Source organism: Rhipicephalus sanguineus, unplaced genomic scaffold, assembly GCF_013339695.2.
Source record: "Rhipicephalus sanguineus isolate Rsan-2018 unplaced genomic scaffold, BIME_Rsan_1.4 Seq1774, whole genome shotgun sequence".
Taxonomy (NCBI): Eukaryota; Metazoa; Arthropoda; class Arachnida; order Ixodida; family Ixodidae; genus Rhipicephalus; species Rhipicephalus sanguineus.
In genome coordinates, this window is record NW_023614691.1 from 5131 (window position 1) to 28781 (window position 23651).

Sequence of the window (23651 nt, forward strand, 5' to 3'; positions counted from 1 at the left end):
TGTGCATCACCCTGTAATGTGCTAGCTTTCTTCCCTACTTTGATTCCCCCAACTTTAAATAAAATGTGTAAGAAGAGTAAAATGCTCTCCGATTTTCTGTGCAGTTGTTAACTGAAAAATATTTCCACTGTGAATACGCAAGAATACTTAAGTTCTTGAAAACTATCTCATGCAAAATGTTAGGTATACTGTATAACAACATGAAGAAAATTGATATGAATGTCATAGTAGCATTTTTTTTTCGTGCTGCTTGAGGTTGCTTATAACCTTGTGAAATGGCAATCCCCCCAAAATGTTAACCAGTTACATTTCTCAGCATCAAGGAACGATCGCATGCAGTGGCAAGCTTAGCTGGCCGCGATGTTTGTGATTGATGTAAAGCTTCACTTATGATACTGTGCGTACGGTCATACCATACGGTGATAATGTTTGATAATATCTGCCGCAAATTTCATTTCTTTATGAGGCACTTACGCCCTGCATTATAGTAGAGACACTAATAAAAATTTACGGCGCAAACAAAACCATATGAGCCACAAATCGGCCTTGACATGGCAGCTTCGCTGCAGCGAGCCGAGCGAGCAACGTGATGATGAATTGTGGTCCTGCCCTTTGTAACGGGTAGGCAGCTGTCAAGTGCCTTAACCAAAAAAAAAAAAAAAGGAAGAAAGAAAAAAAAAATGTGATAGACACACACATAACGAAATGTCACGTTTGCAACAGCCAGCCAGTGTCTCCTTTCAGACCGGCTACATTGACATAGTCTGAACGTCTACATTGTCTGCGCGTCGGCATTGTCTGCGCGTTCTGCGCCACCACTCCACCAATCTCTGTTTTGTAACGTCGACGGCTCTGGCCACCGCTGTGTTCGCCGTATCTCCTCGGAATCCCAGTGCCAGCGGGAAAGTGGTGCCCTCTCCGTGACCCGGGCACAGGTCAGCGCAGCGGAGGACGAGGTGTTCTGTGGTCTCCTCCTCAACGCCGCATATTCGGCATATGGCCCGGGCCACGTCCACAGATGTGTCGAACCTGCGACGGTATGCCAATGTACGCAGAGCTCCTGCACGTGCCTCAAAAAGGAGTGCACTGCCACCGCTGTTATCATAAAGGGGCTCCGTGCCAATGTCAGCCTTGTGAGTGCGGTATGTGAGCAGTGTGGATTTATTTTCCATGGCACGCCGCCACTGCTCCGTCTCCTCCTCACACACCTGCGTCTTCACGGCATGGGCCCACTTGTACATCTTGTCCTCAATCACAGGTTTTGCAGAGAAGCCAAACTTTCTTTTCAGGTTGCCCAGGCGCCTGCACCACTGCGTTTGTGTGCCGGTTAGGCTCGCATATCTGAACAGTCGCCTGGGCCACCGTTCGTCGTCCATGAGTCGCAGGCGTCCTTCGTACGTAGCCTTACTTCTCGCCTCGCGCGCCTCAAATGAGGACCATCCCAGGTCACCCTGAATGGCCTCTATGGCGACACGCCCGTGGCATCCAAGGGCCATGCGGCCCACCTCCCGTTGGCCACGCTCCAGCCACTGCCTGGTTGTCGCACTGAGGCACAGTATGGCATTGGCAAATGTGAGGCCTGGGACGTGAACAGCCTTCCACAAGTCGCGGATGAGGAGGAAACGGTTGCATCCCCATAGGCTTTTCCGGCGCAGCACGTTTGCTGCTCTCTGCGAAGTCTTGCGCAGATTTTCTTCATGCAACCCCAACAAGTCACCAGAGGTGCTCAATACCACCCCGAGGTACCGATATTCAGTGGCCCATTGTATCTGATCTCCTCCTGGCAGGTATATGTCGGCAGTAGGGTAGGAGCCTGACAACTGTAGCGCAGCAGACTTCTTTGCATTGAAGGCCAGGTCCAGGTGGTACAGATGGGTCGCAGCGAGGGTGACCAGTTGTTGCAGGTCCGTTGGGCTTTCGGCTAGCAAGACCAGGTCGTCAGCATAAACTAAACCCGGCAGCTTCCAAGTCACGGACATTCCATCGTACAGGTGGGTGAATGAGAAGCCGATACTGGATGCTAGGAGCTTATGTTCCAGTCCAGAGACATAAATCATGTATAGCAGGGGTGAGAGAGGGCAGCCCTGCTTAAGACCCCGTGTTACCATTACTGGTCTGGACTGGGCTCCGTCAAAGCACGCTATAACCGAATTATCTTTGTACAGCCGTCGCATAAGGCCGACCCACACTTCTGACATTCCGACATCTGCCATCCGTTGGAATAGGGATTCATGTGGGACACTGTCGTATGCCTTAGCTACGTCAAGAAAGCAACCATACAGGTTTCTGGACTCCTTGCGAGCCATTTCTATGGTTTGCATCAGCACAAAGAGGTTGTCTTCCAGCCGTCGGTCAGCTCGGAACCCGTTCTGCAAGTCTGTGAGCACGTTGTTGTTCTCTGCCCAACCACTCATCCAGGCCTTCAATACCTGTGCAAAGACACGGTATAAGACGCTTGTTACAGTCAGAGGCCTGTAGTCTCGGAGAAGCCCGGCATCCCCGCCTTTCTTTCTTACCAGGCACACCCTTCCTGTTCGCCAGGCTGTAGGGACTGTGTCACCCGCCACAATGCCAGAGAAGATGTCGGCAAGGTGATCTCGGGCAGCATCCCCCAGGTGCTTTACAACACCGGCGGGTATGCCATCGAGTCCTTTGGCCGTGTGTGCATAAATGCGTGAGATTGCCCTGTCCACCGCTCTTCGTGTCACTTTCCATTTCATGATCTCATTTTTCGGGCAGGGGATGTTTGCTTCATTCTCCTCTGCGGACACGCATGCTGACTGTGCGGGTTGGTACAGACGATGCATATGTTCTGTAAGATGTTCCGAAAGATCACACACAGCCAACTCCGTCTCCTCGCTCCGAATCCGCGGCATGGCTGTCCTCCTGTCAAGCGATGACACATATGTCCAAAACCGCCGGGAACCGTTTCGCCTGTCTTCAGATAAGGCTTTCAGCTGCTTGCCATTGTGGTCGGCAATCTTGCGTTGCACTATTGCCTGCATAGCTCTTTTGCAGTCCAGGTACCTCTGCCACAGCTCTGCACATTCGTGTGGCAGGAGTGTCCTTACCGCTTTTCTGTGTAGGCGATTCGCCTCCCGTCGAGCACTTAGTGCCATCTGGACCTCCTTGTCCCACCATGGCTTCCGACGCACCCCCCCACGGGAGTTAACGCATACTTCATGTGCTTCCATTATCTGTCGCAGGGCTTCTACATACTGGTCATAAGAAGGCGACTCCAGATTCATGAGCCTGCCTTCAAACTCTTGAGCGATGTCTTCATATGTCTCTTCCGGTAGGTAGCGTGCGGCCGGCTCACGACAGTCTGTCCGTTTTTGGCGCCATGTGGAAGTCGAGAAGGTCAATTTGATTCGGTTCCCAGACAACACAATAACAACCTCAGGACATCCTCAGTATGCCACCTTGAGGACATTATGATAACCTCAGGACGTCCTGTTAAGGTACTAGAATGGCACTAATCCAGTCCTGTTGTCCGTACTCATAACCTCAGGACGTCCTCAAAACAACACTTCAGGACTTTTTTAGTATGTTTTCAGAACAACCATTGTGCAGCCGGTTCGGTACCGTAGGCTGTGATATTTTATATTACTACAAATGATTTATTCTTTTCAAGGTATTTACATACATTAAAGGAAAAACACCTCCTTGAGGTCTTGTGTATGTATACTCAATAAACGGAGAGGTGACAATAAGTGCTTGACTATGACAAAAAATACAAACAAAGCTTGTTGATTGAAATTCATTTATTTAAACAGTAATTAGCCCCGACTGGTTATGAGGACCACTTTCTCAGGCATCCCAGAGGCAGTGTCTGAAAAAAAAAAGCAATATTAAGGCATCAACACAAATTTGCAAAGATGTTTTACTGTACCGGACTACTCCTGCAAAAAAAAAAAAATCACAGCATATCCACGGAGTGAATGATGATGAGTGGGCGAAGCTGCGGAGGTTCATCGGTAAACCGTGAATCTTCCGTGAATTCTGTCCGGTACATCATCACCGACGTGAGATCGGGCGCGTTTATGCTAAAGGTTCGATGAGTTATGACGACTTGCAGCGCACTTTAATTTTACATGTACGCTGTGAATTTTCATTGTTTAGAAAACCATTGCTTAGGAAACATCTGGCGTCTTTCGTTAAGCAGCTGGCGTCTTTTCGTTTTGCTTTAGAAACATCTGGCGTTCTTTCGTTTTGCTTTTACAAAACATCTGGCGTCTTTCGTTGGTTTATTTCATCAATCAACGGCGTTTTGAACAAAATTTTTATTGTTTAATCACGCACAGGAGAAATCTCACCAGGCACTACCTTGGAGGTAAAGAATGGCTGCTAATGGGAATGAGAGACAAGAAGTCGGGCTTTTAGCTAACGCTGCGAATTTTTTATTGTTCAACAACGCACAGGAAAAATCTCCCACCGGCACCACCTTGCAGGTCAAAGCGTAAGACTGGTTACATACTACGCTACGAGGGACGAACGGGTGCCGCTATAAGGAGCTTCGCCCCTAAAAAGACGTCAAATAAAGGCAGTTACGATTTTAATGAGAGGATTAATACATGCAAAAGGAACCAGATGCTGTCCCGTGTGGAACAATGCTACATTTCATGACAGTCTCATGTGATGTCACCGCAGCATGCGACGACTGCGACTCAATGGCCCATGCTTGTAAACTTCCTCGAAAGTCTGGCACAATGTCCTCGTCACTACGTGTATCATGCACAGTGCGCTCATTAGTGTTAGAGGCTCCGCTCTGACAGCCCACCAGTGCACTCGACACGGGCATCGAGTTCACTTGCCCGAGGTCGGGCCATGTGTCAGACGCAGACCTCGATTCCCCGTTATTCACGTTGGGACTCTCCGAAGCATAATTCACCGCGATTTGTTCGACTGGTGCCGATCCATTCATTGGAGCACCAGTCAGAGCGTTGAGTAACGTGAAGCACCCATCAACACGGCGATTGACCTCCCGTCGACGTCTACGATTTGCACTTTCAGACATCTTACTTTTGTTAACTGTACACTAAACTGTACTGTATACACACAAACAACAAAGATGCGGTTTGCATTGCACTAACCTTCATTGCAAGATCCCATCTTGACAGTCACTTGACTTGGAATGGCTTGGCTGGTTTGGCTACTTGACTATCCAGAACGGCAACGCATGGTCAATGGTTGCCAGCGGCTAGTTTGATTACGCGCTTCAGCGGCGGATATTCACTAATATATGGCTGCCACGTTTAGGAACACACTATTTTAAATGAACATTTCGCAATATCAGCTTCGATACCCAAGATTATTAATTACTTGTTTCAGAAAGCGAAACGTGTAATTTGAAGCTTTTCAACCAAAAGAGAAGCAACGAGGCGAAAATATGCAATGTCTGTGTGAAACAAACGTGCTGAGAAAATTTTCACATATGATATGCATCTACTTAGTGTGAAAAGGACGCGAGGAATCATATGTAAGCGCTCAGTGCATGCATTGCATTTGTCATCCCCAAAAGGTCCCTGGAAGAACCTTTTCAGGACAACTTGCTAGCGCGCTCTCGATATTGCTTTTGTCATCCCCAAAAGGTATCTGGAAGAACCTTTTCAGGACAACTTGTTGTCCTCAGAAAGCACTCGCAAAGACGTTTCCGGGCCAAACCAGCTCGTGTCGTACTCAATACGTACCAAGGACATCGAGAAATGTGCGAGGACGATTGTACCATTTGAGGACGACCTCGGGACGTCGAGTGTTGTCTGGGTTATGATCACTTCCCACACTGAACTTCCCATCCTCGTCTATTGTGATTGATGTAACGTGACGGGACAGCTTTGGCGATATAAGTACATAGTCAATGCATGAGTGGCTGTTCCTAGCACACCATGTGAATTCACCCTCGCAGTCAGAGCGAAGGTTGGCTATTTCCAAGTTTAGTTCACGTGCTGTCAGTTCCACCAGGTCTCCATTAAAATCCTGGAACCCGTCCAGTGCCTGCAGATGGCCGTTGAAGTCGCCCATGAGTAGAACTTCTCTGTCAGCTGCCCATCGTTGTACATCTGTTGACACACATTTCATAATTCGAGCATTTCCATCATGCTGTCCATTGCTCACTGCGAGGTAAACCACACCTACTATCACGGGAATCCCTAGGATGCTGCCACGGAGCCACATGTGTTCCGTGCATGGGCAGGTCAGTGTTATTTCTGTTTGCAAGACCGTGTGCACGGTTTAGCGTAGTCCGGCCATGTCAGCCATACGCGACAACACTCGCGTGTTGCGCGCACTGCGTGAGTTGGAAAACATGTTCGGTTCCCGTGAAGCGGATTCCACTGGATTCCACGTGATGATGATGATGATGATGATGAATTGTGGTCCTGCCCTTTGTAACGGGTAGGCAGCTGTCAAGTGCCTTAACCAAAAAAAAGCTACAACCAGCGCCACCTAGACAGCGCCGGTCGAGGCATCGGTGGAGAGCGTCAGCGCGTCAGCGCAGGCGGCGCGGTCTTCACACTTCCCTTAGAGTTACTGTATATGCTACCTTTAGGTAGCATATACAGTAACTCTAACTTCCCTATTCTAGCCACTGTACTAGAGTGTACTAGCGCCGGTTTCAGTGCTGCGTTATCTGTGGTATGGTTTGTTGTTGTGTAACACGCGTTTTACCGAGTGTTATTTCTGTTTGCAAGACCGTGTGCACGGTTTAGCGTAGTCCGGCCATGTCAGCCATACGCGACAACACTCGCGTGTTGCGCGCACTGCGTGAGTTGGAAAACATGTTCGGTTCCCGTGAAGCGGATTCCACTGGTAGTGTCGACGACACAATCGCACGTCGGCTCTCATTTGGCGAAAGCATGTCGGAAACTCGGATTGACACTAGCAGTACCTCAGAAACAAAGTCAGGTAAGCTCCTGTCCGCGGAACGCAAAAAAACAGCACTTCGCACCGGACGAAGTGAGACGCTAACAACCAAAGTTTATTGCGAGCAACCTTCCCAGACAAAAAAAGAAAAAAAAAGCAGAATATGCGCATACATCACAGACGAGCCATAGATAACAATCTCGAGAGCGTTTTCAGCAAGCTGTCACACAATTTTTCAATAGATATTCCACTGCTGTGAAGAGAAATAGACGGCACGCTGACACAAGAAACGTCAGTGCTGTTGAATGTGGAAAGCTTCGCTTATCTTACATGCGCGCTGCTCATTAAAACGCTATAAAACCATTAACTTATCAAGAATTGGCTGGCATGTGCAATTTTTACATTGATCAGCCAAATGACAGGTAACCTAGCCTGTGTTTGTCGTTCTCAGTTCGTCCTGTCTGAAGGGCTGTTTCATTCCGTACCAATTGCACCAATTATCAGAGTATTGCACCAATTAACCCATCGAGCACACTGCTCCGGTCAACTGAATACCGCTGTTGTTTGTGGTCTAGTTCGTTTACATTTGCCCAAACCATGGTGGTCCAAACAGCCATCACATGGCGCGTAACGTTTGAACGTAAAGACAAGCGCTAATGATAAACTGACCGACAATTAACAACCTGAAGAAACATAAATGTGTGACAAAATGCTCATGTGATAGTTAACTATTTGGCTTACATTTGCCCAAACCACAGTGGTCCAAACAGTCATCACATGGCACATAGCGTTTGAATGTAAAGGCAAACATGCATTGTAAACTGCTTGACTGACTACCAACCTTAAGAAACACAGAAACGTGTGACGAAATGCACATGCAATAGTCTAGTGCCGACACGATAGGTAACCTTGTGTTGAGTTTACTTTCATTGTGACATTGTCTCTTAGAATAACAAAGAGCTGAGCTAGTTGGTACGTATTCATTCTAAAAAGAGACAGGGCGTGCAAACACAGACACAAGAACGAGATCAGGACGCCACAAACGCCGACTAACCGTTGTCGTTTGTGACTAACCATTGGCGTAGTCGGCGTTTGTGGTGTCCTGATCTCTTTCTTGTGTCCGTGTTTGCACGCCCTGTCTCTTTTTAGAATGACATTGTCTCCTGTCGTTAGATATTTACAGCGCAGAAAAAACGTGGACAAATGTGAAGATACGACAGACATTGTGTTTGAGCACAGCCAATGTTTAAGTTGTCTAGAATGCTTGTTATATGTGAGGGATTAACATGAAACATTATTTACCCTCAAACATGTCACAGTTTTATATTTCATGACCTGAAGGGCTTAAAGGGACACTAAAGAGCAAAATGATTTTTCTCACATTAGTAAAGTAGACTTCCACGGTAGCAAAAACACCACGCTTGCTGCGAGAAAACGCGAGAAAGCGCGCAAAACGAAAATACAGGTGGCGACGCCACCTTGGAATTCCCGCACCATTTGCCGTGATGTCACATATTTTTGATGGCGCCTGCTTGGGCCTACGTAGTTCCTAATCGGTTAAATCGAAGTACATTGTCCTCTCAGGGGGCCAGAGACTTGACATAGCGAGTTTGTGGAAATTTTGTCGAGCCAGTGGCGCCAAAATACGTTAAATGCTCTTTGAAATCTTTTACGTCACGAATTACAAAGTTCAGCGCGAAATTTAAAAATGAAACATTGAACTTGGTTTTCTCCTCTAATAATAAACCTATGGTGGTGAAGTAAACTACACAAGAGTTCTCCGAGCACACTTTATCAATCTAAACCAATTCATTGTTTCTCTTTAGTGTCCCTCTAAGTGACACTACAAGCCATACATAGGCAAAGGTGGTTGTTACAAAGACAACTATATACGCATAAAAGGGGAAAAAAAGAAATGTGCAGTCCTGACTGTTTCATAAAGATTTTCACAACTTTTTAAAAAGTTTGCTCTTCAATACAGGCAGTTTATGGGGTTCTCCACTAATGCGGAGTGAGAACATCAATTTGTAGAGCAATAGACTGTACATATGTGGTCTGCATATGATAACAAGTAACATTTGCGATATAATTTCATGTTCTAAAAATGTTATGTGAATAAAGGAAACAGGTTTATGGAGTCAAAGATTGGACAGAATCTTGTCTGGTCGGGGAATAACAAGGACGAACAACCATACAGCACTGACCAAAGTAAAAATACATTCATAAAAAAAATGTTTGGGCTCCCACAAGGGAGCCTTGTTCACAGTGAAGAACAGCAGCGTTGATAGGGCACACATTATCCGTGTCCTTAAAGGGGTACTGACACCAAGCTGATTTTATTGTCATAAAAATCTCCTGTATGCAGAGATGGCTCAGAGTGAGTGTGAAACCCAATAAATGCTGATAAGATATTTTATTTTGATAATGAAGTTAATTTTTGCATGGCATACCTATTGACATCGACACTAGCGTGACGTCAGGCTGCAGTGTCAATTCTGATGACTTCACGCACCAGTGTGGCTAATTGTTATGACATCAGCTACCAAAACATCCAAATGGCCACTTGTACATCACCAAAAACATTCAGATAGGGGGTTTGTGCGTCACCGAAGGAGACACGGAGCAGAGCAGCCATGGAAATGTCACAACATCTTGTGAGAGCACATGACAAGACGCTCATACTGCTTCATGACGTCCAGGTACAGTAGGAACCGAAATTAGCTTTTAAAAACAATTAATTTGTCAGGGTGCACTCACGCTTACCAGTACATTTTCTGGGCTCTTGAGGGCTTGGCCTTTCATTTGACACAAAAAAAAAAGAACTACAACTGAAAATTTTCATGTCAGTATACCCCTTGAAGGTACCAGGAGGGTGAGGCATGCAAGTTAAAACAGACTATGGTCGCAGGTCAAAAAAATGTCCCAATGGTGCAGCCGGTTCCTATAGTGTGTGGTGTCGATGACATCTTGCTCTTCTGTTTCCAGCTGAGGCTGAAATTAGAGCACTGAAGGCGGAGCTGCTTTAGTGCAGAGCAGAGATCACTCGACTCACCATGCAAAAGGAAGAGGAGGAGCCCGCACGAAAGACTATTGTTCTCGGCTACACGCTAGAGCTGGACACACTTCAGGAGCACTTGCAGGTTGGTGCCACTGTTCTCATCATCTTCAACCCACGTAGAGACAGGTGGGCGCTAGCTGTCTCTACGTGTGTGTCGTGTTTTATTCTTATGTGCCACACTAATACACGCTACGATTATGGATAACAGTTTGCCCAAGCATTAGTGCCTACCTTTCTCTACGTGGGTGTCTTATATGGGCTGTGCGAATACATGCTATGATTATGGATGACAAACTCGCCCGAGCAGCAACCCTTCTTGTCTTCAACCAGATTTGCAACTTTATTTGGCATTTTGCATTACTTTGTCTCTGTTGTACTATGTTTCGCTCATCTGTATCCCACCGCCTCTGAATATGTATATATATGTACTTAAAGGGACACTAAAGCGAAAAACGATTTTTCTGATATTAGTAAATTATTGTCAAAAAAATGTCACTTGATGTCATTTGAAAGAACACTGTTCCCATATCTCATATATGGGTCATTTCTGAAAAGGATTTGGCATCAGGGTTCGAGGAACACATTGAGCAGACAATAATGAGAAAAATAACTTGAGTGGTGTTAAAAAGTTGAGCCTTCTACAGCACCGAAGAAGCCTGTCTATTGCTACTCATGTGCAACTGTAATGTTTCATTAAATGTGAATCGCGTGTTTCTGCAGAAAGAGCGAGATGTGAATGCTGAGCTGAAGCAGCAGGTGATCAAGGCCCTGGAGAAAGAAGCCGAGGACCGGGCAGAGATTGCACAGCTGCGGCAGCAAATGAAGAACCGCATCTCAGAACTGGAGGAGCGGTGGCAACGCTCCCAGGCGCTCTGTCTTGACCTTCAGCAGCAGCTAGATCAGGTGGGAAATCGGGGTGCCTCACGTAGTTTTTTAATGCGAAATTGTTTTATGCTGGGGTCCACCAGAAGTTGAAGCAAGTCATTTCCATTCCATAAGTGACATCAGTTAAAGGGAACGTGGGTAACTCGGAAAGCAAGTCGGAAGAAAGCTTTTACAGTCAAACTCGGCCAAATGTAATTACACTTTATATCAAGCTATTTTCGAACACGACCGTGTTTTAACGTCAGTGCAAAGGAAAATTTATGGCTACATTGAACAAAAATAGCCGGATCACTTGTTATATCAAACATTTGGCAGTGCGAAATGCCTCAAGTTAGATTTTTCTCACAGAAAGGGACTTTCCCGCATGCATAAGGGAGAGTGAGTGATTAGGAGGGCCATACTGATACCGCACTTTCTCGACTACAACCTGCTGCTGAATATAATTTCCACTGCCAACTACAAGCTGCACAAAAATAAGGAAAACAAAAATCCCCGTGTGTTGCCCTAAGCCGCTTTCCTTGCATTATAGAGAAGCAGTTCTGTTAAGTCAACTTGTGCACCAAAATTCACATCAAAAATACAGCGTAAAATCTTTAAAAGGTTTTAGATCGAATTATTCTATATACAGAACTAATTCCCGTTTTCCAGCGAGTTCAATATATGCAGGTTTGACTGTACTGAGTTACCCCACCAGGGAATCAAACCTCTGACTCTGTAAAGGCGTTTATGGAATACTGGCGTAGGAGTCGACCGGTAGCTTGATCAACAGCTCAAATCTATGGACCCTGAGAACAAGCGGCGTCCACGAGCAATGTGTGGTAGAGACAGACCCATAGATGTCACTAGAGAGGGTGACCCACTATAGCGTTCATTCCTCTTCACTACAACTCCACAACTTTTTATCGAAGCAGCCGGGCACACTGACCCCTATGCCACAAATAGACACAGATTCTTTTGCACGAGCACGTAATATACGCTTCCCACTCTGACAGTGACGGTGGCACTATATAGAAGTGGTGAAGTGTTGTACAGAGGTCAACACATTTGTCTAGAACGCTGGAACGGCACGCTCTGGCGCGTTCCAGCACCAAATATGCTGATAACAAGTAGTTTGAGAAAGCCCACGCTTGAGCATTCATCAAGCAGCCATTCATGCTATAATATGGGCTCTTTCAAACCAGGTGTAATCGGTAAATGTTGTTAGTGCTGTCTGGAGCATGCCATTCCAGTGTCCTAGACAAGTGTGTTGACTTCTGTACTGCGCCAAACCACTGCGGGAGCACCTCGATATGGCATAGTGCAGTCATAACTGCATCAGACCAGCGAAACACATGCCGAATATGAAGCACTACGCTTTCACGTGTTTGAGGTGCACACTGTGAAGTGCGCCTTTCACATTCATGAATCTGAGTGTGTCGCAATATTACCAAGCTATCAAAGGCCATACGCATTCGGGTCAATATGCTAGGCGGAGATGTCGCAGTGGATGTCAACATGGATGCATCGACGTAGAAAGCTGTCATGCCGGCCCAGTAGCAATACACACTGTGTAAATTGTATTTCTTAACGTGCAACATAGCCGCAACTACTACTATGAAGACACATTTCACTTTTGCCTGAGCAACGATTTCTATGAAAGAGGAATCAGCAGTCTTCTTTTGCGTGTGTCTGCATCATGTTGTAGTATGGGCATCGTATAAAGGTGCTCTGTGCATGCCAAGAAAGTGCATGAAATGAAAAGTAGTTGGTATTCACTTTATTTAAAAGGCTCTTTCTTCTCTTACTCTGACAGACAAAAGAGTCTGCCCAGGAAACCACATTCGCACTAGAAGAAGAAGTCCAAAGGTAGTCATCTAATTAATATATTCACTGGCTGAAGCAGTAGTATGCAACGTGCATGAACACAAGCATACGTGATTGCTTTAGTTTACCGCCAAACTCTTAAACCACTACCCCATGCTTCCTGTTACAGGCAGCGCACTGGTTATATGTTTGGTTCTTTCATTTCTCAGGCTATCAGCGAGCCAAGTGATGATCCGCACCTCTCTTGAAGAAGCCAAGGACCAAGCAGAAATACTGAAAAGGCTAGTAGCATGTCCCAAGTTCACTACCACATCTCAAAGTTGTCCAACCCGCACCTGCAATAGCCTTTATTGCTATACCTGTTCTCGGAAAAAATCAGCACAGCACTGGGCTCAGTGAACCGTTTTCAGAAAAAGTCAGGCCCTTTCTCCTGTTCAGTAATGTTACCTTGTGTTTTTGTTTAGCTGTTGAACAAGCTTAGCAGATAGGCTGTCACAATGCTAAGCTTGAGGACACGGGTTCAATTCTCAGCCATGCATTTGGATGGGGACAGAATGCAAGAACACTAATGTACTTAGATTAAGATGCTCGTGAAAGAATCCAAGGTGGTCAAGTTTAATACAAAGCCCCCACTGTGGTGTGCCTCGCAATGATGCTGGTTTTGGCAAGTAAAACCCCAACAATTATTTTTTATATTAGCTGTTTTAACAAACTGTTTTCTAGCATATAGCTTTATGATTGTAATGTGTTTTGATTTTATTAACTGCCTTGGTAGTCTTGCCTGTTATATACGAAATGGAGTATATGTACAGTCAGCCACAAAAGTTTATGGACCATGCGAGCACATGGCCAATAGCCTCTTCACGACATTTCTGCTACGTAAGCGGCGATCAACGGCAGCGCGACGCCCAAGACGTATCCCTCGCTTATTCGATGGCCTGGCTATTTTTCCCCTGGGCACGAATATTTTTCACCTTTCACTTTTTAGCGTGATGGGCTCTTTGGCAGCTGTGGCTATGTGTTTCTGTTTCTAGAGCAGTCTGTCAGCATAACTGTTATCAGTCGCAATCATTCTCACAAACTGATATCTACCCACGGGACACTGTTCGAAGCCTGCCTGGTAGCTTTGATTCTGCAATCAAAGTAGAAGTATAACGTTCATTTTTCATGAAAACAACTAACTAAAAATTTGCTGCGCGGAAGTAGAAAACTGATATATCAGTGAATAACAAGAAGACCCGTTTCCGGGCCCAGCACTGTGGTCCACAGTAGATGGCACGCCGCCAGGTGTCGTGGACAAGCAGTTCAGCACATGCTCGCTTGGTCTGTAAGCTTTTGGGGTTGACTGTACGTACTGCTTAGATGGTATTTTACTGACGTAACATTCCAGCTGTGCCTGATGAAATCTCTCAGTAGCTGTGACAGGCCACCTGAATGAATAACTAACACTTTCCTTGTTCTTGCTTGTTAAGCACACCTAGAGCTCAAGTGTGCTACCTGCAGTGCCAACATGCATGCAACGTCATGTCTTGTCCCCATTGCAGGCATATTCGCGAGAAGGAGCTTCTCATCTCCCATTTACAAAGTGAAAATTCTGAGCTTCGAAAGTCTGAAAGCAAAGCAAGGGTAAGTGCTTTTTTATTTTTTCTGTTGGTTACGTACTTACTGGGCAGAGACATAGGGAAGGCCCCACATCCTGGATTTCTCTTGTAATTAGGCAGAACCCTTACTGTAATACTGCTGCGTGCAGTAAAGTTTGTGTGGGAAGTGTATTGAAGATTGGTCAACTTGTGACAACGCCTTTCTTGGGGCACAGAAGTAACGATTCAAGAAAAGGCAATCTTGGGCTGCTACTTGTCCATTTGCCTAAGATGGCAAAAGCCTTCTGCTATGCATGCAAGATGGAATCGTGCCAAAATTACACTCAAACCTCACTATAACAGTCTCATCTGACATAAAAATAAGTTTGTTATATCCGAAAATTCGTTATAAACATATATTTGTAACATTGTATATATGACAAGACTAGTCTTCATTTACTTGACCGATAATTCATTATATTCGTGTTCATTATATCGAGGTTGGAGTGTACACATATTGGTTAAGGCAGAAACAAAATGCATTCGAGTTAGCCCTAACTTGTTCCTTTTCCAACTGTCTGTGCCAGTTCATTTGAGGATTAATACTACTGCTTCTGTATGCAGTATTTATTTTACTGTCGAAATCGGGGGGGGGGGGGGGGGGGAATGCTGTTTTATTGCGATAGCAATTATATGGACAGTCTCGGCTGAATTTTGCCGTCACCGTCGCCGTCGCCGCCGTCATGCACCGCATGTGTATAAGTATGTATATATATATAAAAGCCCCAAAGAAAAATAATTCAGAAAAATGCTTCCGAAGCGCGGAATCAAACCAGGGACCTCTTCTTCCGCAGCGAGTGGCGCTAGCCAATACGCCACGAAACGCAGATCCTCCACGTAGCTAACGGCGAGCGTTATATACACACCCTTTAGCACTGGACGGACTCGGAGACGGCAGGTGCTTATAAGCGTTTCTTCATTACCAGCGAGATGGCGCGAGGAGCGCGTCGGCGAGCTCGCTCGCTTCTTCTTATGTTTGCGCCGGGAGAGCCTTGCCCTTCCGCTGTCTGCTCGCGCAGTTTTCTCGTGCTGAGGGGAAGGGGGATGTTTCACGCTTTCACCGCGATGTCCGCGCTCATGTTACGGAGCGTACGAAAGTCACTCGAGCTCAAGGGACGCCGCTAAACGAACAAACAGAAGATGAGCGCGAACTATCAAGTGTCACAGCTCGACACTTGAAGCACTCTAGTTTCCTTCGCTGCTTCGGCCGCCTTTGCAACAGGAGCGCTGTTCAAACTGAGAGTATCCATTGGCGAGCCTCACTTCGTATAGCATTAGTTTCTTGCTATCGCATTCATTGCTTCGCCCTTGTGGCGAAACTGTGACTTTTTTGTTCACACGTTGTTTAATTCTGCGTCGATTACTCTACCCTGGCGAGCAGTACCAAATGGCTCAGCAAGGTTGTGTGAAATTTACAGCCAAGAGTGAAAATTTACAGCGCACAGACTTTGCGGGACACTTACGTTTTCCCGCAGCTTCTCCATAAGGCCTGAAGTTTAGGTGGACGATGTGGCACCTACACCTTTTTTTTTTTCCCCATTTATTACAAGTTCTGTTGGTACGATACATGAAAATACAGTACACTGATTAGACCCATAGGCCTAAATTAAAATATGTAATTAAAAGATCAAATATTGTTTTCGAGGCAAATATTACACAAGAAGTAAACTTAAATGAGAACGAGAGAAGAAACTGGGTAGAGTGAGTACAGTTAAACCGTCTTCTAACGAACACTGATATGAAAAATTATCGGTTATAGCGAACCAAATACGAAATTTAGTTATTTATGCTTCATTTCAATGACATTTATTCTTTTTATAAGGAAACCGTGAACCTGAGGACCGCTGCAATATCAGCTGTAACAAGGAAATCTAGTTCGTGCATGGCTGAGAACTTAAAAGTATTATAAAAATAACAATAAAGATTTAGGCAGTTCACAACCACATTCCTTTTTTTTTTTTTTCAAAATGTGGTTGTGAAATTAAAAGTGTGTTGTTAGACAAATGTTCAGCGCAGTCTTGATTGGGCTGAAGACTGTTCGTTTGGTGTTTCTACAGCCAAACACACCTTCTACTCTACAGTCGTTGGACAAGGGCATTTTATATGCGATTTTGTATCTCTAGGATTTTTGCGCGAGCCAGATTGCTGATTTTTATTGGTAATGTTACAAAGAGTGTTGGATATACCGAACTAAGTTACGGCCCCAATGTTACTGGGTTATAATGAGGTTCCACCGTAAATATAATGTAGCATACTACATGTAAAGAAGAAGAACACACTTATGATAGCACAGCTACGTTAACATTCAACCTGAGGTTATGTACATGAAATGCATTGTATCCACACTGTACAAAAAACAAATACTAGTACAAAACAGTATGTCATGCATGTCAGTGATGTTTTCATTAGACTTCAATAAAATCTTGATTGCAGAACAGGTGCATTGACAGCAAAGTATTTTTCATTAATGCATTAAGCTGGGCTAGTTGGTATTGATTGTATGCTTCCATATTGCTAGCGAACACGCACAAAGGACGACATAGAAAGGACGACTAGCGGTTGTCCTGTCTCTTTCTATGTCGTCCTTTGTGCGTGTTCGCTAGCAATATGGAAGCATACAAAGTAGAGCTGTGCGAATAGCAAAATTTTGGGTGCGAAGCGAATTCGAATATTGAAGTGTGAGTGCGAATCGAACCAAATATTTTTCGAATATTTCTCGAATATTTCTAGAATATTTTTCGAATACTTCGAAGCGAAATTGCAGAAAAAAAAGTTAGAGAGGATTCCTAAGCATACTCTTATGAGATAGCAACATGAAAGTCTTTCTTTTCGCTAGGTTGATGAAGCACTGGCGGGGTGGTGTTTCATAGTTGACTTATCAAGAATGAGGCAATGTAGAGGCCGAATTCTATTTATGTCAATGATTTGGTGCAACCAAAGTGTTGCCGACAACACTTTACACGTGATAGGCAAAGATGCCATTTCCTCATCCTCTCCTCCTCTTTCAACTTCTGCGGAAGCCCAACTGATGTGGCGAACAAGGGTGTGCTCCCTTCAAGTCCGGAGTTCCGATCTGCCTTGTAGACGTTGATATATAAGAACATCTGAAATTTTGGGTGCTAAAAAGCTTTCGGCGTCCGATTTTTCGGACTGCCTGCCCAAATTTCAGGCCCAAAACAGCATTAATTGAGCCCCCACCTCTGCCAGATCTTTCATCTCCATGTTGGAACCAGCGTTTTCTCGAGTTATTACATTTGCGACCGTAGCGGAGCTCGAAAGGCAGCTTTGCCGCAATGCCGGGGTGTGATGAGGTGAAGCATATTGAAAACCTAGGGACCACTTCTAATCGGACGTTGACTGTCTTGGCAAAGTTCGACTGTAACGGAGCTTGAAAGGCAGCTTTGCCGCAATACCGGGGTGTGATGAGGTGAAGCATATTGAAAATTTAGGGATCACTTTTAATCGCACATTGTGTCTTGGCAAAGTTCAACCGTAGCGGAGCTTGAAAGGCAGCTTTGCCGCAAAGCGGAGGTATGATGAGGTGAAGCATGTTGAAAATCTAGGGACCACTTCTAATCGGACGTTGACTGTGTCTTGGCTATGTTCAACCGTAACGGAGCTTGAAAGGCAGCTTTGCCGCAATACGAGTGTAATGAGGTGAAGCATAATGAAAATTTGAACGGGGGATTTTCAGTTGGACGTTGACTGTATTTGTTTTTGGGAAGTTCGAATAATAAAATTTCAGTGCGAATCGAATCGAATAGCAAACACTATTCGAAAAATATTCGAAATTTCGGATATTCGCACACCCCTAATACAAAGTATTTCTCTTTTTCTTAGATCCACTGATCTACAAAGCTCTCCTGGTTGATATATTAAGCTTCGTGCGTTCTTTGATATGTTGAGGATTTGTGTGTGTTGACTGTCACTCACTTCCATTCTAGGAGCTCCAACGACGTCTCGATGAGCTGAAGCAGGTGGAGGAACTCTCTCGTATAATGAGGGATGAGCTGAAACAGTTACCGCTTGTCGAAAAAGAACGGGCAAAGCTTCAAGAGGAAGTCGAGCAGCACCGGTTAGTTACTTTTCTTTAAAACGTGTACTGCTCTAAATGCGAAGGAAGGGGAATTGTTCGAGGGGCTCGTTTCTTCGTTAGGCACGGCTAAGGAAACTAAGAGACAGTTAAGCCAAGGAAAGCATAGGAAACATTATTTGCTGTTTTTTTAATTGTAATGTAATGATTCTGACCTAAATTGAAAGGAATGAAAGTGAACAAAAAATCACCCTTTCTGTCGGCGGGATCTGAACCCACAACCCTCCAATTACAGTTGTGGGTACAGTTCCCACCACTGGGAAAGGTGATTTTTTAGTCCACTTTAATTCCTTTCAGTTTAGGTCAGTACTTCCATGCAGTAACTAAAGCATCGGAGAAAGTCTCATTTAATTACAAATATGAACTGTATTGTGGGCAAATGTGAGGTGACCAACGGTCACGAGACTGAAGAAACTGAAGGTTGGGCTCAAGCAAGAGTAGTAAGTTAATTTGATTTGGAATTCTATAAATAAACATGCATTCAGGTGTGCATATATCCTTTTCATTAAACTTGGTACAACTGCTCCATGTTAGAGACATAAATATTTGCATTCGAAAATGTGGGACTGCTAGCTGCTCCAAAAAAACTCTTTGGCTGCTCCAAATCGGGGTCTTATCTGCTCCAGGTGCTCCGCCGAAATGGCTGCGATCAGTCACATCACTGAGAGTTGCATGTAGATCCATCAACTGCTGCAACTTGCTACCTCTTTTACAGGCTGGCCCGTATGAATGTGCACTTGATACAGGAACGCTTGTTAGCAGCTCAGCACAAAACAGCCAAGGTAAAGGAGCTGCAAACGCTCAACACTCAGCTACAGGTGAATGTGGAGCAGCTTCAAGAACAACTGGAAAAATGGAAGGAATTGGCCGCTGAACCGCATGGTCTCGTGTAAGTGTCTCATGCATATTTCCACGCATGTTTGTTTATTTCCATGTGACCAGGCTTAACTCACAAAAACTATTCCGTCTGTTACCCTAAAAGTGTAAATACATGTACCACAAAAATAATGAAATAAATAAACTTCAAACTTCAAACTTCAAACTACCACCACTTGGCACAGGCCATGCCAAAATGTATGGAAGCCATCACAATTGTTTTAGAATGTTCTAGTGAGATTGCGTGCACGACGCGAGTGGTTAAGATTTTTTTCTGGGACAAACGCAAGCGCCAGCAGAAACACTAAAATGTTTGATCACACATGTATGAAAGACTCGGTTTTTCCTTCCAGCAGATTATCAGCGACCAATGACCGTGCTCAGCACTGTCGAGTTTCACTTGCTTGTACTGTGAGCGATTCTTTTTGCTGGGCACAAGTTTTCCCAATAAATAACCCAACCTTTACTGGTTTGACTGCTTGACCATGACTGCCACGTGGCAATATGCGACTGAGGCTGCACTGCGTTTAGTTTTACCTTTCATTTCTTAAAGCGAAATTTTGTTTGTGAACCTCTCCACGTTTTGCTGACTGTGCTGCTGTTCACTGTCTCAAGTGGCTTCCGGTTTTACGTTCACTAGTTGCTTTTACTTCCAGTCTCTTAATTCACTTCTTGTTTCCACTTACAGTTGGTGCATCACTTTTGTTGAGCGTAGCTAACGTTGGCCTTTGAGAGATATTCAGTCAAAAATGTTCATTGGCATTATGTACATTGTTTTCCATTACAGAAAGTGGGTGGGAGAGTCCCAGGAAGATACCATATTTTCTCGTGTATAATGCGTGCAAAATATACAAAGAATTTGGAGCTTATGTCAGGGTATGGAATATGTACGCCGATTTCTGTCTGCAAGGTGGCTTCATGGCACTGCTTGACGGTAACGCAAGGAAAATGGTTTAACAGCACTGTGCAGTGACTTTCTTTTTACTCCCCCCCCTCCCCCCCCCTGCCACCTCCTCCTCCTACTCCCAAATGATTGTGGATGATACGCGAGAAAATACAGTACATCACATCACACACACCGGGGCATTGGGTGAAATATTGAAGATGTGAATGAGTTTCTTTGTGTGTAGGTTCCAAGATGGCACATTGGATCTGCTGCTATTTTTTTCTTCAGATCTTGTGCTTACTGTGTTTGGAGTTCTGTCAGGCAGCCTTTGTTTCAACTGACACAGGGTAACGACGGAAAAATTTGTGCGGTATTTCATCACCACAGAAAACGGAACACTTCAAGAAATTAACAAGCTTTCAATGCAAGGCAGCATTGCTGTGCCCTTTGCAGCTGCTGATGTCTTTTTTTTCTGCTTCTGTTTTCTTGCAGGAGTCCAACAGCAGTGCTGCAGTGCCTGGCTGATCTGCGGCACTCTGAGTTGGCTCTGACAGAACGACAGTCAAAGTTATTAGCAGAGTAAGCATTTATCCATCTGTGCTCAGGTTGGTTTCATGGTGGCTGCGGCATTGCCCAGCTAAGCATGAGATGTATGGCACGAAAAACTTCAGAATTTAAAGGGGCCCTGCAACACGTTTTGAACATGGTCAGGAAACACTGCCGATTGGTAGTTGAGGCTTCTGTGAACACATGAGCCAAACATGAAAGCACTGTACGTGGCACGGAAACTAGGATTATGTTTTAGACAACTAGAAATCGCTCACTCTTCTCAACAAATTAAATTATCAATGGGCTCAACTACATCAACAGAAGGAAAAACTTGACCATTGTTATGATATGTTGAACATTCGCAAGCAAGTCTATGTCAAGCTGGGATTTCAGTCATGAATGTTCAAAATACGATAAATTTTGTTCAAAGGGGTTCACAACATCCATTCTTGTTTTTGTGCATACAGTTCTCATTCGAGATTATTCTGATATGCTTATTTACCTCGTAACTCTCTTGGTCAAGGCAAAGTATAGCTCTCAAAGTGTCACATGGAATGAATGATGTTTTAAAACTACGTGTTGTACTAGAAAAATAATTGCGTATTAGAAATCAGCACACAAATATACATAAACTCAGTGAGTTTTCATCGATAAAGAATTTCTAAAGAAGTTCACGGGCACAGTGTACCTCCTTCTAATGCTGTTGCGTTAAAAAAGGCCTTCGTTCAGTTTATGACTTCTGAAGGAAAAATTGTAGCACAATGACACAATGACAGACAAAGAACACAGGACTGGTGCTATTTTTGTCTGTCCTTTTGTTTTGTGCTACGATTTTTCCTTCAGAAGTCATGAACCAACTAGCCCTAGAAAACCTTTTGCTAGGTCAGTTTATGATGCTTCATTACAACTACCGACTTTACGTTCTAATTACAATTACTACTTGTGCTTGCCCGGTCTTTCTCAGGAATGAAACACTGCGAAGCAAAGCAGAGACCAGCAGCCAAGAACTTCGTCGAACGAATGCCAAGTTGTGAAGGTCCAGTCGCAGTTTGACGAGCAGACAGCGTTGCTGCGCAGAATGCAGCGGCGCCCCTGCTTCCTCTGGGAAGGTGATGCACGTTTTGTTGTCTATAGCGCTTTAGCTACGTTATGAGCTGAAGCACACTCTCCAACTAAAAAACACAAAGAACGGAACAGACATTTCTGCACCCAATACAGATGCTTTGTTCACAATGAACGAATGTAATAATAATTATTCAGGTTTTGCATCCCATTACCACGGTATGATTATGAGGAACGCCGTTGTGGAGGGCTTCAGAAATATTGCCATCTGGTGTTTAATGTGCACCTAAATCTAAGCACACGGGCCTCCAGCATTTTCCATCTATCAGAATTCAGCCACCGCAGCCGGATTCGATCCCGCGACCTTCGGGTCAGCAGTTAAGTATCATAACCACTAGACCACCGTCGCGGGTAATGAACGAATGTGTGGCGGTCTTTATTATATACGCGTCGAAAGAAGTAACACGCTTGCGTGTAACTGAGGAAAGGGACCCCGTGTCTGACTTATCGTATTAGTAGTAAATTGTATGCAGAAGGATTCAAGGAGCTGGCAGGATATTTTTAAAAAGTTCAAATATACATTAGGCTCTATGATACTCGGTCAGGGCTCCATCGCAACTACATTTTAACCACTAGTAGGGTTTAAAGCGGGTATTTATTACTAAGTTTACTGTAGTCTTTACTGTATAATTAATCATTCTGACGGCTTTACGGTGCCATCCAATTGACATATTCAACGGGAGCTCCAATTTTATGATTCTGTTCTAGTTCAGCAACTGAAACGAGCACATAGTACAGTTATTTACACACTTGTACCCCCTGTATCACACATTGTGCAAACAAACAAATAAACCATGCTTACGACTGCATTCCAACAACAGAAATTTATTTTGCTTGAAAAGTTGCAAAAATTGAGACCTGTGAAAATAAAATTACCGATCTTGATATTTAGCTTTTTTTCTTATTCGATTCAATATTTTATTCCAAAGCTACTATTTCTTATTGCCAAATACGTACAGTAGACTCTCAGTAAATGGAAACAGGCCCGTAACTAGGGGGGGGTTGAGGGGGTTCTGACCCCCCCCCGAAATTTTTTTGATGCTTAACTTTTCGGGTGATACTAAAATATTTACACGCCTTCACAGCGACCACCAGCTGCCAAAGTTACACTGCAACTTTCCTGGCATTGCTTCCCTCTTCTTCCTTTCTTCAAACCTACCCTTTTACCAGAACACCTCAGCGCTCCCTCCCCCGCACGCGCACCTGCCCTATTTGTACAGCTTTGCACTTTGCCCTCGCGTTCCTTCGAGTCTTTTTTTTTTTTTTTCGTCTTTCACCCCGTAGCAGCTCCTTTATCGATTCCAGATGCTTTCCTTGTCCATTGCCGCTGGAGAAGTTATCCATCTGTGCGGACCGCACGTGTCGGCTTTGGGTTCCTACGAAAAGCGCATCTCCTTCTGTGAAGGTAAACAGTTCGACAGCAACGGCAACACCAACACGACGTGCGCAAATTTGCCAGGGAACGAAACCCCTAAGCGGAAAAACTCAGCGGCGCATTCCGAGGACGCAGGCTGCAGGGTAAACTTTTCTCAAACTGTAGTCCTCGCCACCGAAACGAATCATCGAAGATGACATCTACTGAAAGACTGGCATATCCGAGCAACTTCGAACAACCTTAAGCACACGCAAGGAAATCTACCTCTTCTGTACACAGAAGGTATATGCACCTCCCTACAAAGCGCACAAAGCGAGGATACAGCCGGCACACAATCCGGCACCAGCGGTCAACTTTCACAGGAGAGAAAAAACGCCGCCAAGCTGGGCTGTGCGCGGGAGTACAGAGGCTGACGTCACAGCCTACAAAGTGCATTTTTGGGGGGTCACGGCTATTTAATTAGCGCAGCCCAGAGAGAATTATGCAGGCACCCAGGGAGCCGT

General features: G+C 44.8%; 2 protein-coding genes across 2 annotated transcripts; one reads left to right on the forward strand and one right to left on the reverse strand.

The window, feature by feature from the left end:
• Window positions 1-3748: 3748 nt before the first annotated feature.
• LOC125756576 (uncharacterized) lies at window positions 3749-6328 on the reverse strand. Its single transcript, XM_049411457.1, has 2 exons — window positions 5691-6328; window positions 3749-3832 (listed from the first exon to the last, which is right to left on the reverse strand). The coding sequence occupies exons 1-2, from the start codon at window positions 6172-6174 to the stop codon at window positions 3780-3782; spliced, it is 537 nt and encodes a 178-aa protein (XP_049267414.1). The 5' UTR covers window positions 6175-6328; the 3' UTR covers window positions 3749-3779.
• A 279-nt stretch (window positions 6329-6607) lies between these two features.
• LOC119376653 (centromere-associated protein E) lies at window positions 6608-21720 on the forward strand. The gene is made up of 10 exons (XM_037646410.2): window positions 6608-6903; window positions 9847-10001; window positions 10640-10822; window positions 12597-12649; window positions 12817-12888; window positions 14152-14233; window positions 18192-18322; window positions 19056-19229; window positions 20595-20681; window positions 21616-21720. The coding sequence occupies exons 2-10, from the start codon at window positions 9915-9917 to the stop codon at window positions 21683-21685; spliced, it is 939 nt and encodes a 312-aa protein (XP_037502338.1). The 5' UTR covers window positions 6608-6903; window positions 9847-9914; the 3' UTR covers window positions 21686-21720.
• The last annotated feature ends 1931 nt before the right edge of the window (window positions 21721-23651 follow it).